Source organism: Oryza sativa, chromosome 12 (genome assembly GCF_034140825.1).
Source record: "Oryza sativa Japonica Group chromosome 12, ASM3414082v1".
NCBI classification, from domain to species: Eukaryota; Viridiplantae; Streptophyta; class Magnoliopsida; order Poales; family Poaceae; genus Oryza; species Oryza sativa.
Window position 1 is genome coordinate 28,195,621 of NC_089046.1, and position 18,266 is coordinate 28,213,886.

The 18,266-nt window shown below is 41.9% G+C and overlaps 3 protein-coding genes across 8 annotated transcripts; 2 read left to right on the forward strand and 1 right to left on the reverse strand.

The window, feature by feature from the left end:
* Positions 1 to 3,318: 3,318 nt before the first annotated feature.
* Positions 3,319 to 9,292, reverse strand: LOC4352925 (uncharacterized). 6 transcript variants are annotated; one of them, XR_001541989.3, is made up of 13 exons: positions 8,958 to 9,292; positions 7,690 to 8,687; positions 7,423 to 7,604; positions 7,094 to 7,314; positions 6,932 to 7,000; positions 6,061 to 6,133; positions 5,785 to 5,941; positions 5,406 to 5,697; positions 5,047 to 5,161; positions 4,778 to 4,941; positions 4,578 to 4,652; positions 4,098 to 4,494; positions 3,319 to 3,546 (listed from the first exon to the last, which is right to left on the reverse strand). XR_001541989.3 is itself a non-coding variant. In XM_066306398.1 (12 exons), the coding sequence occupies exons 1-12, from the start codon at positions 9,201 to 9,203 to the stop codon at positions 4,306 to 4,308; spliced, it is 2,781 nt and encodes a 926-aa protein (XP_066162495.1). In that variant the 5' UTR covers positions 9,204 to 9,292; the 3' UTR covers positions 4,011 to 4,305. The 6 variants fall into 6 exon arrangements, 2 of the variants coding, with proteins under 2 accessions (XP_066162495.1, XP_015619344.1); XR_001541986.3 differs by having other exon boundaries at positions 7,094 to 7,317; XR_010738510.1 differs by having other exon boundaries at positions 3,319 to 3,699; positions 7,094 to 7,317.
* Positions 9,293 to 9,877: 585 nt separating this feature from the next.
* Positions 9,878 to 14,310, forward strand: LOC4352926 (microtubule-associated protein 70-1-like). Its single transcript, NM_001423638.1, has 11 exons — positions 9,878 to 10,184; positions 10,348 to 10,433; positions 11,276 to 11,341; positions 11,424 to 11,594; positions 11,988 to 12,158; positions 12,243 to 12,398; positions 12,491 to 12,637; positions 12,816 to 12,887; positions 12,982 to 13,455; positions 13,537 to 13,709; positions 13,817 to 14,310. The coding sequence occupies exons 1-11, from the start codon at positions 10,034 to 10,036 to the stop codon at positions 13,851 to 13,853; spliced, it is 1,704 nt and encodes a 567-aa protein (NP_001410567.1). The 5' UTR covers positions 9,878 to 10,033; the 3' UTR covers positions 13,854 to 14,310.
* Positions 14,311 to 14,608: 298 nt separating this feature from the next.
* On the forward strand, positions 14,609 to 16,687 carry LOC4352927 (actin-1-like). Its single transcript, XM_015763864.3, has 2 exons — positions 14,609 to 15,849; positions 16,172 to 16,687. Exons 1-2 carry the CDS (start codon positions 14,782 to 14,784, stop codon positions 16,235 to 16,237), a joined length of 1,134 nt encoding a protein of 377 aa, XP_015619350.1. The 5' UTR covers positions 14,609 to 14,781; the 3' UTR covers positions 16,238 to 16,687.
* Positions 16,688 to 18,266: the final 1,579 nt, after the last annotated feature.

The window sequence follows — 18,266 nt, forward strand, 5'->3', positions numbered from 1 at the left end:
TGTTGAGCTGCTATTGTTGCAGGCAAATCGCTGCATATGATTGATCGCTAGCTAACAGCCAAGCCAACTGACTTCATTTTGTCCTAGCAAGTAGCAAGCATTGCACTATTTGTTAGCATTTGCATCTTGCAAGTTGCAAAATACTAGTACTACACAGCCCGGATGACAGTCCATATATTCCGTTAACAAGGATTAATTATTGGTATTTTGCTAGTAACTACTCGAATCAGTACTGTACTGACGTAAGCTCAACCACCCCAAAAGATGCGTGCCACGTATTCAAAGATTACTGCACGGTGAAAACTATGATTCACTGTTTATTTATTTATTTATTTATGATGACACATGAGGTAAGCAACCGGCTTGTTAATATGGTCTTTGCTAGTAGAAGGTGAATTTTTATCACACTTGAAAAACCCTTATCGGGATTGCTACGTATCAAGATCCCGTCGAGACGGGACAGGATTCCTTTCGTCCCCCTTGCCTATCCAAAAAGGAGCGAGAGCTAAAAGTGCCTAAGCCATGAGGAGGAGGTGGCTATTGGCAAAGACCTCCGGCGAGGACCGAGGAAGAGGACCCGCTCCGCGAGAGGACGCGGCCACCAGCAAAGAGCCCCAACACAGTTAGCTCCCACGACGTTAAGAACCTCGTCTACGTCTCGTCATGGTCGAACCAACAGCAGGGGAATCATCGACGAAGAGAGGATAGACGACAGTGGCTAAAGCCAGGGGAGGGAGGGGAGTGGCAGCGGTGGCCGAAGCCAAGGGAGGGGCAGCGGCGATGGTAGCCGGAACCGAGAAAGGGAGCAGCGCTAGTGGCCGCCTGATACCTCGTAACCTCATAGGTATCACCTGATACGTGGTAAAAATCGTATGATCCCTAACAGATATCACCTGATAGCTTTGCAAGTATCGCCTGATACCGGTTAGGTATTAAGACATGATACCTAACCAGTATCATCCCGTCCCAACGGGATTCCTTTGTATAGAAGCCTCCAACTTCTTTCAAAGCCAGCTAAGCCGGTGCGCGGCGTTGTTGGCAGAGCAGCCAGTCGGAGGCGAAGGTAGTTTTCGGTGAAGCAGCAGCGAGGCACGAAGCTCGGTTGCCAAAGCTTATTCACCCAATCAATCCAGATTATATATTTGTTCAGGATACACTACGATTTCACCAGCTACCTGACTAGGATAATAATTCGCAAGCAAACATGCCGCTCGTACACATTGATCATCACAAGAAATCACCAATTCAATACATTCATCCATTCAAGCATAATAACAATAATATGCAATAGTTTCCTCAAACAAAATTTGCCAGTAATCACCCTCTTCATAGGTTCTCAACGCAATTACAAGTTTAATGCCATATTTTGAGACGTGAATGTTTGCCCACATAACCGATGTTAGTGCTGAAATATATATTATAAAATGAACAAGGGGAAATTCGTGGCCTTAACTCTTCAAGTGATGAGGGCACAGTCAAACAGATTCGTGGATAGCACATCAGTGAGAAATGGAAAGTAGAATAATATTCATCCAGATAAACTACTCAGGTTTATCACTGGCATTGTCTAATACGGATACCTTAGGCTTATGCAAAATACTCCTCTGAAGGGAAGTAATAAAAGATGTGACAAGTCAAAATATTATGATATGTGAATTTTTACATTCTCAATGGGTGTTTTTTGCATGCAGAGAATTGCAGAAATCAAACATGATATAGTATTCCGAAATTTGATTTATTTGTTTGGAAAGTCAAAGAACGAGCAAAAAAAAAATTCTTCTTGATGTAAGTTGTAATGTTCCTGATAGAAGCTATAATAGCAAGATTTACAAAGTAACAAATTACTCAGAAAATTAGGGGCTGTGTAAGGAATTTCACTCAAGCAATCCTTTGTCAGGTTGCATACTTAACAACATAGAAGTACTATTTCATAGAATGGAAAACAATTAGATTTGACAGCAGAATATACCAATATAGACAAAATGGTGAAACCCAATCATTCCCATAAACTTTTACCCAGTTATTATTAGCTAACTTAACTTGAAGTTAATCTAAAGTTATATAGCAGTTGTTAACTATCACCAGACCAGCAGTTTTTAATTATTCAAAAATATTCCGAGTCAAGAAACAGCTAAACACTGCACATGGTATAAAGTGTAAGTGCTTAATCCTAGAATTAACCCCAATGTGCAGCTGGGACCTGGGATGGAAACGGCCAGATTAGCGATGGAACCATAATTGTTTTTATCATTCCACTGTTTACAAGTCACAAGTGGGACCCATAACGCAATTAAATACTCCCTCCATCCCAAAATATAAGGCACAACCATCACAAATGCAAAGACCAAAAACGAATTTAATCACCTCCTCGGTTGGATCACTTCGATGCATGCAAGTAGTGTGATTGGGGGTTTCAGGTTTGATGCATGCAACCATCACAAATGCATGCACGCCTTATATTATGAGACATGGAGAAAAAGTGATTGCGCCTTATATTTTGGGATGGAGGAATTATCACCTTTTCATCCTGCTCCTGTATGCACCCATCGGACCTAAAAGTAGGCCAATAATTTTGATTGGCTTTGGACCCAGGAACTAGGTGGATCCGTGGATTACTAGTAACAGCTCTTATTTGTAAGGCCTACCCTCCTAGTCAAGTATTCTTGCACAACAAGAGAAAGAAATCAAGCAAATTTCAAATTTTTAATCTCAGAATAAACAAATTTATCAAACCACCCACCCAAGTTTCCACTGAGTTAACGACGTGTATCACAATGTACCACATACACATGGAAAGGTCCCAAAAATGTACACATGAACTGCTACATCCATGTTTATAGTGTATTTTCAGCTTGCACATAGAACAAGATGGCATTGAAACAATTATACTACCCTCTAATTACTATAGTTAAGGCTATATTTAATGGATGCATATATATGAAAAATAAAGTAAAGTTGGATATCTATTAGGGATATAATTCAAAATATCTGCACTGTTAAAAGGCTGGTGTATCTACAGAGTTGAAGAATTTACCGTCATAGGGGGGCTAGTGTAAGCAGCGCAACCAGCTATTCTCCATCCCAGGGCCTCAGTAACATAAAAGCAAAATAAAATTTTCAATTGATGTTCCACATATAAGTGCAAATACATAAAAAAAAGGCTTCCTAGAACCACACTTCAGTGAAGCTAACAAATGTAAGAGAAGGTAAGCATAATGTATCGATTCATACAAAATATCAAAAGACAAACAGGCAGTGACCTATGAAATTTCAAAAGAAAAAACATCCATCCAATAAAAGAAGATCGGAACATATATGTAGTACTATGGAAGAGGTCATATGCACATTCATATTAAAAAATCAATTCAGTGTCACATGCTGACTCATCTTGACAACTTAAATCAAAAAATCATGTCGTCAAAAGAGAATGTATCACTCATGGGTGCAAACTACTTAGTTACCCAGATATCAATCAGGGTACCTTCTTATGTTGGCCCTTTAGCATACAAAATGTGCACTTTCACAGCAGAGGCCCTGGCAGAATTCCTGAATGAAACAAATAATCAGATCCTTAAAATCCAGAAACAAAAGATGTAAGAATAAACTAACAGAAAAGAAGGTCCCTGTTAATATTAAATAAAAGAGCTTGACAAGTAGCGTGGCCATCCAACGCATATCCAGATGAGTAAATGCCTGATGCTGAGCATACAAAGCAGGCAACATAAACATGACAGTATTTGAAAGAAGAACAAAAGAAAATTGTGCCCAATTCGTAAGAAAATCAAGCACGTGAAGATTTATGAATATACGCACTCAATTATTAGTAATACATAGAATAGACAACCCTCAATGTGTTCAGGCAGTAAGGCACTAGGGGTGGGGGTGCCCAGCTGACCTGGGTTTGATCCCTAGAGTAGGTTAACCCTGGTGGAAAAACCACCTCCAGTACAAAAACATTTATAGATATAACCTAGATTTTCGGACAGAATTCAGCACACTGTTGAGCAAAATGAAGAGAAATATCATGTGTATATCTTGCAAATCCATAGGAAAGAATGTATACAGGTAATGAAATGCCAGCTGGCCAGTTGTCTTACAAGCAACAGAACATATCCAAATGATAACTGCATGCACCAAGGTCTGTAAGACAGCCATCTCTTCCATATTTCCGAGCTTCGCCCACATACTCTGATCTCATAGCTCCGAGGACACAAGACAGAAATGCCAATGATTAGACAAGAGCGACCCAAAATGTAGTTTACAAGGTATGCTAAGTTAGCAATGCCAAGAGTAATCAACATCTTTTCACTTGCCAGTGATAAATGGATGGCTAAGTGCTTGTGATATGGTTATCCTCTTTTCTGGATCTAAGACAAATATTTTTTCAAGAAGATCTTTAAAGTTGGATAGCATTTTTGGATCCTCGCCAGGGAAGTTTGAAATCAAGGAACCAATATCCTTTGGCTTAATGTTCAAAATCATCCTTGTCACAGCCTGCAAGAAAAAGAAGAATAAGTTAAGATAATCCATAACAATGCACTCAAACAGAGTATTTGAGAACATGGTTGCATAGACACCTTTTTAGTCACAGGATCCTCCTCAGTGGCATGAAAGTTGAGATCTTGGTCAAAATGTTGCATCGTAAAGGCACCCTGCAAAATTGGGAACAATTCCTTAGAAAGTATTTGTATATTCACTTAGCAACTGTTGCAGATGTAAATATCAAAAGTAGATTGTTTCCTTGAAGGTAAGAAGAGATTTGAAAATGATGAAGAACCTTTCGAAGCATTTTCTTGGGGAAGGGGCCCTTCAGTTCCATATGAAGCCGAAGCATGTCATTATTTGATGGACCTGGAAATAGGACTTTTCCGGTGTAAAGTTCATATAGACAGCAGCCAACTGACCACATGTCTAATGGGTGGTCGTAGGGTAACCCAAGAACTGCAAGAAAAATTGTGCATCAGACCACATGTAGTATGGAGACAGAATAACAGTAGGAAGAATATTGAATACACAACAAAATGAAGTGCGAGAAAAGGAACTCACTTATCTCAGGTGCACGATAGAAACGGCTCACAAGATAAGGTGTAACCTCGTTCATTCCAGCAAGCATTGCATTGCCAAAATCACAGAGCTTCAGCACATTCTTAGCCTCATTCACCTAAAGAATATCAAGACAAAAAATTAAAAAGGATGTTTACTGTAGATACAATGACTGTAGTATATAACAAGCATAAATAAAAATATTCAAGCATGTTCAATATCCACAGGAATCAAAATTGCCATGTTCCAGATAGCGGTTTTTTTTATGTAGATAGTGACAAAACTTCTACAAAACCGAATGGCCAAAAAACAAGAGCAAATGCTAGTGTGAGAAAAGAAGTATGGCAAGCCAGATATCATACCAGCATATTATCTGGCTTTATATCACAGTGCAGCACTTTGCAGTTTTTCAGATGCTTCAGGGCGATGAAAAGCTGCTTTGAATATGCCCTCACAGCAGTTAGTTTAAGTCCGATATTGCGACCAAATTTCTTTAGTACCTCACGAAGATTCATATTTAGAGATTCAAAAACTAAGCAAAGATGGTTCCTATACATGAAACTAGAAATAAACCGCACGCAGTGGCGCCTGTCTTCACGATCCGCACTTGCCAGTTTTTCTAATATTGAAACCTCTTGCTTACCAGCCTTGTACCTGTATAATCAAATATCAAATAAAAGGGTCATGTACATGTTCCATGCTACAAGTAAACCAAAAATACTTCTAGGAAGCTTAACTCACATTGTCTCATTGTTGCGAATAATCTTAATAGCAACCTCTTCGGGATCATCCTTCCCAGCTTTAAGATCTTTTGCTCGGACAACTGTTGAAAACACTCCCTTTCCATGTGCTGCTGTAATCTCATAGCGCCCATCCAGCAATTCCCCAAAACGGTAAGCTGCAAAGTTTTGCATAAGTTAGGAATGGAAACAAATGGACACAGCAAAGAATAGTTTGTTGACCACAGTTAACAAAAGAAAACTAAAAGGGAGAAGGTTAGCATATGGTGGAACTTACTATAGTACCCCTCGGCATCATCCCAGTTGTCATGAAGAGCATTTTTCTCGATGCGCAAACCATCATCCTTGCCCTGCACGGCATAATATTCAAACACTGAGTAAACAGGTCATGTATATCTCTAATATTGGAATATTCTACTAACATAGAAAGGATCAGTTCTAGTATTTTCTATGACCACCCATAGAAATATACACATATCAATCCTGTCCATTTGATCAATAGCCTCAAATATAGTGTAGCAAATTCATAGTGCAAGATGGATCACTTCATAGTGAATGCTCTTTGTGCCTGCACCCCTCTTTGGTCCAGCTGCTTGATCACTCCCATGGATTTCATTTCTTTCCTTCCCTGATTTTAATAAATCTATTAACCAGCCATTCACTCGATCAGTTCTTAGTCTAAACATGTCCATAATTTATATTGAGGGATGGATCTCCTCATAATTAAATCTGGAAGGCTTCTTTCTTCATGTACTGGGATTGTATATAGTGAGACAATCTGTCAATCTTGGAAATTTATATGGTTTTTATGTTTCAACATTAGATGGTCACAAATTGACTTTATTGTCTCTGCTATCCAAGTATGGTAAGATTTTGACCAAGGTTTGGAAGAATCATGTATGTGGAAGTGCTTTGGTATCTTCTTTAGTGTGGTGACTGATTTGTTATTCCTATTTTCTCTACAGCATGATGATGCTATTGGCACAGGATGCTAGACTATTTTTCTAGACACATTACTAGTCCTAAGAAGGGGGTAGTTTGCCATCTTCAGTAATGCACTTAGAACATTCCATCTCCACCATTCATCAGTCCTAATCTGTTGCAGCTTAGATACACTTACAGATTACATAAGGAAAAAAGAAGCCTACCAATTTCCGGATGCCAGCAGGTGATTCTCCAAAAATGTCATCACAAAACATATCCGCCGATCTCTCACTCTGAAAATAGAAAGGGGAACATAAAATTTCTGGATGGCCTGGCCAGATTTAAATAACTTAAAGTTGAACAACAGGGTAAGAGAACAGAATTACCTTTGGAGTGCCCTCTCCAAGACCTGAAACACCAGTTGTTCTCTGATTACCCAAAGTTCCTGCACCATCATTGTGAGCAGGAGACTTTCCCACAGTGAAGTCTGTTTCACCAACAATTGCATCTGAAGAATCATGCTTATTTTCAGCTTCCTCGCTAGCCACAAATCTGCTATCGTTATCACCTTTCAGATCTGCATTATCACCTCTGTTCATTTCCACTTCTTCTGTACAGGCACAGGTAAGATAGTCAGTATGGAATAAATTCATTTAGGAATAGAATATTACACATAATAATTTTATATTCTGTCAATTTTGGATATTCAAGTTACCTTCATCATTACTTCTAGGTAAAGATTCCAGCTGCTGCTTCTGCAATTGTTGCTGCCTGTATTTTGCCATAATAGCTTCTTTCCTCCTCCTTGCTTCCTCCTTAATTTTTTCAGGGTCCTCTTCTTCCTGCATTGCTAACTGCTGTTCAATTTTCTCTTGGTACTCCTCTTCATCCTCCTCCCTAACATCATAAAAACAGCAATATGAACTATGAACTTATGAAGTGTCAAAAGGAAAGATAGTAAATCATGTGAAAGAAGCTTTACCTGAAAGTATTCTCCTTCAGCTCTTCAGATCTCTGGCCTCTACGTTCAGCATCTCTACCTCTCTCCCTGGATCTTGAGCGGTGTTTATGACTATCAGAAGTACTGTATTTTGAGCGTGTAGAATCCTTGTGCCTGTCATCCCTGTCCTTTGCTTCTCCATTTCTCCGCTTTCTACTTTCCAAATCCTTATGTCGTCCCCTGTCTCTATCATCTCTTGTTTTGTCCCTTTCATGTCCACTGTCAACCTTGTCAGATTCTTTATAGCGATCCTTACTTCTATCCCTTCTCTCATTATCTTTATGCCTTGAACTACTACTCCGCCTTTCACTCTCCCTGCTTTCATCACGAATGTGATGTGCACTCTCCCTACGATCAGATCTACTGCGACTGCTGCTCCTTTCTCTATCCCTGTGAGTTAGTTCATGCAAATCCACTTTGTCTCTATCAACTGGGTTGCTTCTATGCCTTCTTTCATGCTTATATCTTTCCCGCTCATCATACGCCTCATCACGAACAGCATAGCTGCTGCTCCTTTCTGTCTCATTATCTCGACTCCTGGTTGCATGCCTACCATGCTTACTATTTCTGCCGTTGCTGTCACGGTCAGAATCTTCCCTTGTACTTGCCCGCGAACCATTAGCTTCAGCACCAGTATCTCTAGACCTTGAGTGATGCCTGGCATGATCTTGACTGCTATGGTGCCTTGAAGGGGATCTTCTAGACTGCTCTTTGGAATGTGAATCTTTAGGATACGATTTGCGGTGCTCATCTTTGTGCTTCCTTTCTTTCTCCCTTGTCAATAGTGGTGATTTTGGCACCCTTTGACTTTGTCTATCCCCTTTGGTATCATCTGCATCGCCTCCACTCTCAGGCTCATGGGCGGTGTGATTTGACTTGGTTTCGTCCCTTGAGGATGAATGAGTAGGCAAGCGAGAAGCATGCAGCACGGTTGCATCAGCATCTGAGTTCATATGGGCATGATTACCAGAAGAAAGTTGCTGCAATTAGAGAGCACCAAGTAATATGAGCACAGTTCCAAGATACGGTGGGCAGCATGAATAAGAGCGGAAAAGGAAAATTGCATATTAAAGAAGTTTTGCAGCAAAACAAAAGTGTTGCGCCTGGACAAGTGAAAGGGAGCATGGCAATTGAGTTGCGTGTGCTGATGCCACGCCTTGACTAAAATTGCACGTCTAATAAGCATACATATCCATACACGTCTAAAAGAAAGAGGGAGGGAAGGATTCGGAGGGGGGGGGGGGACGGACCGGAGCAGCATCTGGAACGGCGTCGACATCCATGGCGTCGTCCAGAATCTCGCCCTCCTCGACGTCTTCGGCGGCCGGCGGCCTGTCCGCGTCGGCGAGCGGAGACTCGTCGTCGTCATCCACGTCGCGGCGGCGGCGGTGGTGCCTGCGGCGACGCTTAGGAGAGGCGGCGGGGTCGGCGGGGTCGGGAGAGCGGTGGTGCTTGGCGCAGGAGGAGGAGGGGGAGGGGGAGGGTTCCTCAGCCATGGGAGTGGAGGAAGCTAGGGTTAGGGTTTGGGGGGGGATCGGATCGGAGGCGAGGTATGCGGCGAGGCAAGTCTTCGACGGAACGGAACGCTCCTTCCTACCCTTATTGTTGAGTTATACTCCATCCATCCACGCTGACAGGATGGCCCCACAAGCAGTTTTCCGGGTCGGTGTTCTGTTCTGAAATCGCAGCCCAACCAGCCCAACTCAACTCTACTCGAATTTCAGACGAATTTTATTTAAACATACCGTGATTGGTTTATTTGATATTTTTAATTAAAAACTTCTGCGTGAAACATTTTTAAAATTGCTATATTTCAAAAACTTCTTCATAATCTAGCAACATACAATGTATAAATACATACTGACTATTTTTAGATAAAAAATATAACGCCATAAATATAGCTACACCCAACCTTTTTTTTTCATAGAAAAACCATTTTACAAGAAAAATACTCACAGAAAATGAGAAGATTGTCTATGGTAAATTGTACTATACTAGAAACGGACTGAGCATCAGGAGATAGTGATACAGAGAGAGTATAACGGCAGCTGCCTAAAACGGGGCGTAGATACCGTTAAAATTGCATTGGGTGTCATTTTCAGAAATCAGCAGTAGAAGTGGTGCTGGTGGGAGTGTCATCTCATCAGTGAGCTGCCTGCCTGATCGAGCTGACTCGACTCTTCTCTCCTCTTCTCTCTCCCGGTGTCTCTCTGCTCTGATACAGAGAGATTATTTGGGTACTGTGTGTGTGTGTGTCAGAGTGAGAGAGAGATAGAGAGAGAGAGGCAGCTGATCGCCACAGCGTGCTCCTCGCCGCCCGCCTGCCATGGCCGACCCATACGGCGACGGCAAGGGCCTCAAGCAGCAGCAGCGCCAGAAGCTCAAGCCCGCGCTCGAGGTGGAGGACTTCATCAACCTCCTCCACGGCTCCGATCCCGTCCGAGTCGAGCTCACCCGCCTCGAGAACGAGCTCCAGTGTAACCCCCATCCCATCCCATCCCATCCTTCTCCTCAAATGCCGCTCCTCCCCGATCTGATCTACCCCCTAGATCTTCGGATCTCCCCTCCCGCTGTTTCGATCGGATCTTTCCTCCCACCTAACTGCATCTTACAATTCGCGACCCCTCTGACTGACTGCAGATAAGGAGAAGGAGCTTGGGGAGGCGCAGGCTGAGATCAAGGCTCTGCGGCTGTCCGAGCGAGCGCGCGAGAAGGCCGTCGAGGATGTCAGTATAAATAAATAAATAAAATCCTTTCCTTTTCTTTTTCTACATCTCTCCTTTATAAATCCGATGCATCTTGTGGAAACTACCAGATCCCAGCAGCTTTCTTCATTTTCATTGTCGTGTACTAATGCCTAGTGACCTGCTAGATTTAACTAGTTGGAAAATGACGGGCCTGTTCACTTTGATGCCAAAAAAAACCTTACCAAATTTTGGCATTGCCAAATTTTAGCAAAGTTACCAAAATTTTGGTAACTTGCCAAAATTTTGGCAGGATTTCTTATATAGTTACCAAAATTTGGTAGCAAACTAAATGTAGTCACTTTTTTGGTAACTTTACTAAAATTTGGTAAGGTTGAAAATGGCATCAAAGTGAACAGGCCTGACATCTTCTCTTTCTGCGGTTCAAAATGAAAAACCTTTCAACATAACAACAACTCATGAAAACTCCATCTATATACTATGCTCTGTATCTGCTACTTGCTCACTATGGCCTCCATAGAGCTCATAGCCCCCAACGCTTCAATGTCTATGCGCATCAAGCTGCTTTCTTTGCGCTTACTGATTGTAACTGTCCGATTAATGACCTCCGAGTCCTGCTATTAACTTGTTTAGCTTGTTATTTTGTTGTTGAACATGGATCCTTACGCTGCAACAGCTGTCAACTTAACACAGGGCAACAGCCAACAGGCACCCTAAGTAATTTAGGATAATTCAATGACCATGCTGCTGTTATCATACTTAACTGCATTGTCAAAGCTTTTGACTTATACTTGTAGTCAAACTTTAAGATTTTTTTTTTTTGAGGGAGACTATCCTGACTTTGCCTTCTGCATCGATGTAAGCTTACGGAAGAATTGACAAAGGTGGATGGGAAGCTGAAGCTTACAGAGTCTCTCCTCGAAAGCAAGGTAATGGAGCAGCCCTATTCTTTTCCTCTTTCACAGCTCATATTGTCTCGAGAACAGTTACTGATAGCACACGATGCTGCAGAACCTTGAGGCAAAGAAGATAAACGATGAAAAGAAAGCAGCACTTGCAGCCCAATTTGCAGCAGAGGCTACACTTCGAAGGGTTCATGCAGCACAGAAGGATGATGACATGCCCCCTATTGAGGCCATTCTTGCGCCATTGGAAGCTGAACTGAAACTAGCTCGTCATGAGGTATTTCATCCAAGTGTATACCTGGATTCTCTTTCTTCTTTTCTTTCCAATCAGTACCAATGTTCTTCATGCATCGGTCTTTGTGTCAAGATGCTTGCTTTACAGATGAAGAATGCTGCAATCCTTCTCAAAGATTATTACCTTTAAGTGATGTAACCTACTTATTTTACAGCTCTTTTCTTGAGAGATATTTACAATGTGACCTGATTCCTAAATGTGTTGCAGATCTCAATTATTCTGAAACTTGCTAAGAGTAGAGGTCTATATGCTTTATGCTGTGCTATTGTTGATTTCAGAATATCACCATTAATTGTTCCCTGCTTATTCCATATTTGATTGAGTGTCAGCTGCTACTGAAACACTTAGGACTAAGGCATTAGTTTTCTTGCATAGATCGCAAAACTACAAGATGACAACAGGGCATTGGACCGCCTTACTAAGTCCAAGGAAGCAGCTCTGCTGGAAGCAGAAAGGACGGTTCAGATAGCATTAGCAAAAGCTTCTTTGGTTGATGATTTGCAAAACAAAAACCAAGAATTGATGAAACAGATCGAGATCTGTCAGGTATAAGACAACAGAAATAGCAGTCATTTGCAAAGCATGTACCACATGTTTAGCTACAGTATATAAGTATTTGGCACTCTGCAGGAAGAGAACAAAATCTTGGATAGAATGCACCGCCAAAAAGTAGCTGAGGTTGAGAAGCTCACTCAGACTGTCAGAGAGCTCGAAGAAGCTGTTCTTGCTGGAGGTGCAGCTGCAAATGCTGTGAGAGACTATCAGCGCAAAGTCCAGGAGATGAATGTAATGCATGATGCCCTGAGCACACGTTCCTGATGTTTATTCTACCTAATAGAATGGTAATTGATGCCAATTTACACTTATGCTGATGTCAGGAAGAAAGGAAAACTCTTGATCGTGAACTAGCTCGTGCGAAGGTTTCGGCAAATAGAGTTGCAGTAGTGGTGGCAAATGAATGGAAAGATGGCAATGATAAAGTAATGCCTGTTAAACAATGGTTAGAAGAACGGAGGATTTTACAAGTAAGTAATGCTATCATTTAATTATGTGCTATTGCTGACTTGTTCTGGATGGATACAGTGAAGCCTTTTAATGCAACAATTGTTTTCACTTTTCCCCACTCCTAAACGGAGTATACTATGGTTCATCTTTTTGGGGTCTAATTTGTTGGGAATTTTCTTTTCTTTCTTTCTTTTGCAGGGAGAAATGCAGCAACTCCGGGATAAACTGGCTATAGCAGAAAGGGCCGCACGATCAGAAGCTCAATTGAAAGTATGTTTTGACATGTCTCATAAAGTTCTTCCATCTTCCTGTTAATTATGTATTTCTACTATCTCTTCATTGTGATCTGCATCAAATTTCTCAGGATAAGTTCCAGCTACGGCTTAAAGTACTTGAGGAAGGTTTGAGAATGTCAACGACTCGAACCAATGTTAGTGCAGCACGCCGCCAGTCTATTGGTGGTGCTGATAGTTTATCCAAGACCAATGGGTTCCTATCAAAACGGCCATCATTCCAGATGAGATCGTCAGTATCTACCACCACAACTACTCTGGTCAACCATGCAAAAGGGGCATCAAAGTCTTTTGACGGAGGCTGTAGATCACTTGACCGTTACAAGGGACATGTAAACGGGTCTGGTATGAATGTATCTACGGACTCCAGTGAAGATAAGGAATCAAACAACTCAGATGAGAAGGCTAACGAATTTACATCAGTTGAGACAGAGGATACGGTATCAGGTTTGCTGTATGATACGCTGCAAAAGGAGGTAATTGCTCTAAGGAAGGCTTGCCATGAAAAGGACCAAAGCCTGAAAGACAAGGACGATGCAGTTGAGGTAAATCTAGTTGGAGAGTGTTGAATTGTTTTTAACCTTTCATTTTGCCTTGGTCCTATTAATGGGTGGTTTGATGTATAGATGCTAGCAAAGAAAGTAGACACATTGACAAAGGCAATGGAATCAGAGGGTAAAAAAAGGAGGATGGAGGTAGCTGCCATGGAAAAGGAGATGGCGGCTTTGCGGTTGGAGAAAGAGCAGGATAACAAAGCAAAAAGGTTTGGTAGTTCAAGTTCGCAGCTGCCACCTGGCAGGTACTTAATACTGGGAACAAGATTTACTTTTCCTTGGTTGAGATTACTATTAATTTAATTATGAAATGCAGCTAACGCACGTGAGTATGTAATGTAATGTAACTCAGGACATTGCCTCGGAGTGGTTCAGCACGCAATATGTGATGCAAGCGAGGAACACGGCGGCAACCAGCCAACCCTTACGAAGCATTCAAATAAGAGGAGAGCTTAATTGGGTGCTTCGACATCATATCCTTGTCTAGTTGTTGAATGTTGGATTAGTAGTGATGACGAGCTGCTGATTGATGTCTGGAGAAGATGGATCGATCGGTTACATTTTTACACGTCGAGCCGAGAAGACGGAGCGATTAGCCTATATCTCGTGGGAATCGCGACGACTACTCTGTCTAATTAACCTGGCAAATTAAGCTAGTCTTATTTTTAACCTTTGGTTTCTTGATGAGATTTGGTGGTGTGTTTTTTTTTGGCAATCATCCATCATCGTTGCCTGGTGCTGTATAGGTTTGGTGAGCCCATGCATGCATATTTTTAGTCTCAAATTTGTTTGTAATCTTAATACTAAAGAGGATCGGATGATTATATATATATATATATGCTGGCCATATATAAAGATTGAGTTTCCTGTTGAGTGATGATATAAAATAGTAGCGCGTGGCGTGCTAGTATTAGTATTATATATTGAGCGATATACATGCATGCATGGATAAAGAAAACAAACAATTACTACTAGACATATACTATAATTAATGGATCCAGTAATAATATTTCTATAGTGTATATATAGATGTGTGGAAGTGGAGAGGAGACGAGGAAGGCGGGCGTCCGTCGGTGCAGGTGTGTGGCTTTGGTTTGTGTGTGGGTGTGTATATATAGATGGAGGCACAGAAACTGTCATCCTTGGCCATTGCTAGCTGCTAGCTGTTACAAGGTTTGTTGGGTAGCCTAGCTACACAAGAAAGAGAAGGAGGAGGAGAAGGAAGAGGGAGGAGGAAAAGAAAGAAGAGCTAGAGAAGAAGTTTGTTGTATTTGCAGTAGTAAGAAGAAAGAAAGAAAGTAGCAGGTAGAGAGAGAGATGGCGGACGCTGATGACATCCAGCCTCTGGTGTGCGACAACGGGACGGGGATGGTGAAGGCCGGGTTCGCGGGGGACGACGCGCCGCGGGCGGTGTTCCCGAGCATCGTGGGGAGGCCACGGCACACGGGGGTGATGGTGGGGATGGGGCAGAAGGACGCGTACGTCGGGGACGAGGCGCAGTCGAAGAGAGGCATCCTGACGCTCAAGTACCCCATCGAGCACGGCATCGTCAACAACTGGGACGACATGGAGAAGATATGGCACCACACCTTCTACAACGAGCTCCGCGTTGCCCCCGAGGAGCACCCGGTGCTGCTGACGGAGGCCCCCCTCAACCCCAAGGCCAACCGCGAGAAGATGACCCAGATCATGTTCGAGACCTTCAACGCCCCCGCCATGTACGTCGCCATCCAGGCCGTCCTCTCCCTCTACGCCAGCGGCCGCACCACCGGCATCGTCCTCGACTCCGGCGACGGCGTCAGCCACACCGTCCCCATCTACGAGGGCTACGCCCTCCCCCACGCCATCCTCCGCCTCGACCTCGCCGGCCGCGACCTCACCGACTACCTCATGAAGATCCTCACCGAGCGCGGCTACTCCTTCACCACCACCGCCGAGCGCGAGATCGTCCGCGACGTCAAGGAGAAGCTCTCCTACATCGCCCTCGACTTCGACCAGGAGATGGCCACCGCCGCCACGGGGTCGTCCGTCGAGAAGAGCTACGAGCTGCCCGACGGCCAGGTCATCACCATCGGCGCCGAGAGGTTCCGCTGCCCCGAGGTGCTGTTCCAGCCCTCCTTCGTGGGGATGGAGGCTGCGGGGATCCACGAGACCACCTACAACTCCATCATGAAGTGCGACGTCGACATCCGCAAGGACCTCTACGGCAACATCGTCCTCAGCGGTGGCACCACCATGTTCCCCGGCATCGCCGACAGGATGAGCAAGGAGATCACCGCCCTCGCTCCCAGCAGCATGAAGATCAAGGTCGTCGCGCCGCCCGAGAGGAAGTACTCCGTCTGGATCGGAGGCTCCATCCTCGCATCACTCAGCACCTTCCAGCAGGCACGCACCCGGCCGCCCACTCCTTTCTTTCCTTACTTCTTACTCCCTCCGTTTCGAAATGTTTGACACCGTTGACTTTTTAGCACATATTTGACCGTTCGTCTTATTCAAAAAATTTTATGAAATATGTAAAATTATATGCCTACATAAAAATATATTTAACAATGAATCAAATGATAAGAAAAGAATTAATAATTACTTAAATTTTTTGAATAAGACGAATGGTCAAACATGTGCTAAAAAGTCAACGGCGTCAAACATTTCGAAACGGAGGGAGTACTATTATTTTCCACATTAATACTATATACTCCGCTTCATGCAGATGTGGATTGCCAAGGCTGAGTACGACGAGTCCGGCCCCTCCATCGTTCACCGAAAGTGCTTCTAATTTCTTTTTTTACCTATTAATTAATAATTAATCCTTAATTAAAAAACAACAATAAACTAACTAAGCACCACATAATAATATATATATATATATATATATATATATATATATATATATATATATATATATATATATATATATATATATATATATCCAAGAGGATATATATATATATATGCTACTTATAAGAGTACGTCACCACCACACCGCTCCTCACGTCCAGCTTCCTTTTTCCATTTCTCCCCTATTTTCTTTCTTATACACTACAATTATCCATTCATTTGGAGGTAGACCTTATATAGATATTACTATGTTTGCTTCTTCTTTTTTTTCCCTTTCATTTGGAGGCTGTACGTGTTTGATTATTATTATTATTTTGCCTGTATACGCTGTAAGTGCATCGATCTCACAAGATCGATCATCATCAACTTATCCATCCGGATTGAAATATGGTCTATATCTTTCATTTCCATTCTAAGAAATAATTCATGCATGATCGATGATGCATTGTCTCTGATCCATGACCGCAAAGCTAAACAGATAAAAAGAAGAAAGAAGAAAACCCTAGAATAATTCATGCTCCTTACGCGTTCTCTACCCAAAATGTTGTACATTAATTTCTCTACCCACTTAAATCGATTGTGTATTTCTATATACTCCCTCCGTTTCGAAATGTTTGACGCCGTTGACTTTTTATCATATGTTTGACCGTTCGTCTTATTCAAAAAATTTAAGTAATTATTAATTCTTTTCCTATCATTTGATTCATTGTTAAATATATTTTTATATAGGCATATAATTTTACATATCTTATAAAAGTTTTTGAATAAGACGAATGGTCAAACATGTGCTAAAAAGTCAACGGTGTCAAACATTTCGAAACGGAGGGAGTATGTTTTTGCAACATGCATGGGGTCAATTCTAGCTATAAATGGACAACGTATATCGCGGAGGACAATTCTTTAAATGGACAATTTTCTCTAACTTGATCTCATCCAGTACCATTCCCATCGCCCGTTCACAACGGACCACGGCGAGCCACCCGCGAGCACCACAAGTCCATGCGCGCGCCACGCCACCAACGCCGGCCGCCGTGAGCAAGTTCCACCGCCGCTTGGTCTCCTCTCTGCTTCTCACCTTCCGACCTGCCGAAAACCCTAGTTAATTAGGCCCTCTACCTCGAGGAGGCAGCAGCCATATGTCGCACATCAGCTCCATTACATTTCTAATGTGCTCTTGTATATACGCAATATATAATGCTATTAAATTGTACCGTGAAACTCCTTTTAAGGGAGGATCTCACAAGGATAGGAATCGAGAGGTGAAGCACAATCATTCTTGGCTCACCATTGGCACCATTCACAGTGAGAGCAGCAGGGCCTCTCCCCGTCTCTCTCTTTTAGTTCCTCTTTACAGCAGAAGAAGCCATAATGCATGGCACCTAACAAGTTATTATTTTTTTTAAAAAAAGATGATAAGATATATTAATATATAATATATTATCCTATAAACATGTAGTTTTAAATTCGACTTACAAAAGTAGATAAACAAATCAAGTTTGATAGTTATATTTGTTTTTTTTAATCTAGTACGCTCCATTCTTTTCTGATTAAGATACATATTTTATCTCAATTTTTGTTAGCACGTTTTTCAAATTGCTAAACAAAACATTTTGTGCAGAAAACTTTCTATATAAAAATTGCTTTAAATGTCAGATAAATCCAAAATTTCAAGTTTGAAATAACTAAAACTTAATTAACCATACGCTAATGACTTTCTTGTTTTACACATGCCCGTACTTAATCTCTATATTCATTGAACTCAAAACATCTCTATATTCATTGAACTCAAACAACAAACAACACCGTATGCAAGTCGAATTTGAGCATGTATATTTATAGAATATATAACATATATTGATGGGTAAACTGTTTTAAATTTTTTTTGATAACTTTTAAAGTGATATACATAAAGAGTGTAGCGGAAAAAAAATCGGTGATCCCTCAAAGCCATCGGGTGGCTTTGTGGT

Coding starts and splice junctions, on each gene's coding strand:
- LOC4352925 (XM_015763858.3), bottom strand. CDS start 9,203: ATGGCTGAGGAACCCTCCCCCTCCCCCTCCTCCTCCTGCGCCAAGCAC. Junction 5,162..5,405: donor TAAAGCCAGATAATATGCTG/GTATGATATCTG, acceptor GATATTCTTTAG/GTGAATGAGGCTAAGAATGT. Junction 4,942..5,046: donor CTATCGTGCACCTGAGATAA/GTGAGTTCCTTT, acceptor TTTTTCTTGCAG/TTCTTGGGTTACCCTACGAC.
- LOC4352926 (NM_001423638.1), top strand. CDS start 10,034: ATGGCCGACCCATACGGCGACGGCAAGGGCCTCAAGCAGCAGCAGCGC. Junction 12,399..12,490: donor GCAAAGTCCAGGAGATGAAT/GTAATGCATGAT, acceptor TGCTGATGTCAG/GAAGAAAGGAAAACTCTTGA. Junction 13,710..13,816: donor TCGCAGCTGCCACCTGGCAG/GTACTTAATACT, acceptor AATGTAACTCAG/GACATTGCCTCGGAGTGGTT.
- LOC4352927 (XM_015763864.3), top strand. CDS start 14,782: ATGGCGGACGCTGATGACATCCAGCCTCTGGTGTGCGACAACGGGACG. Junction 15,850..16,171: donor CACTCAGCACCTTCCAGCAG/GCACGCACCCGG, acceptor CGCTTCATGCAG/ATGTGGATTGCCAAGGCTGA.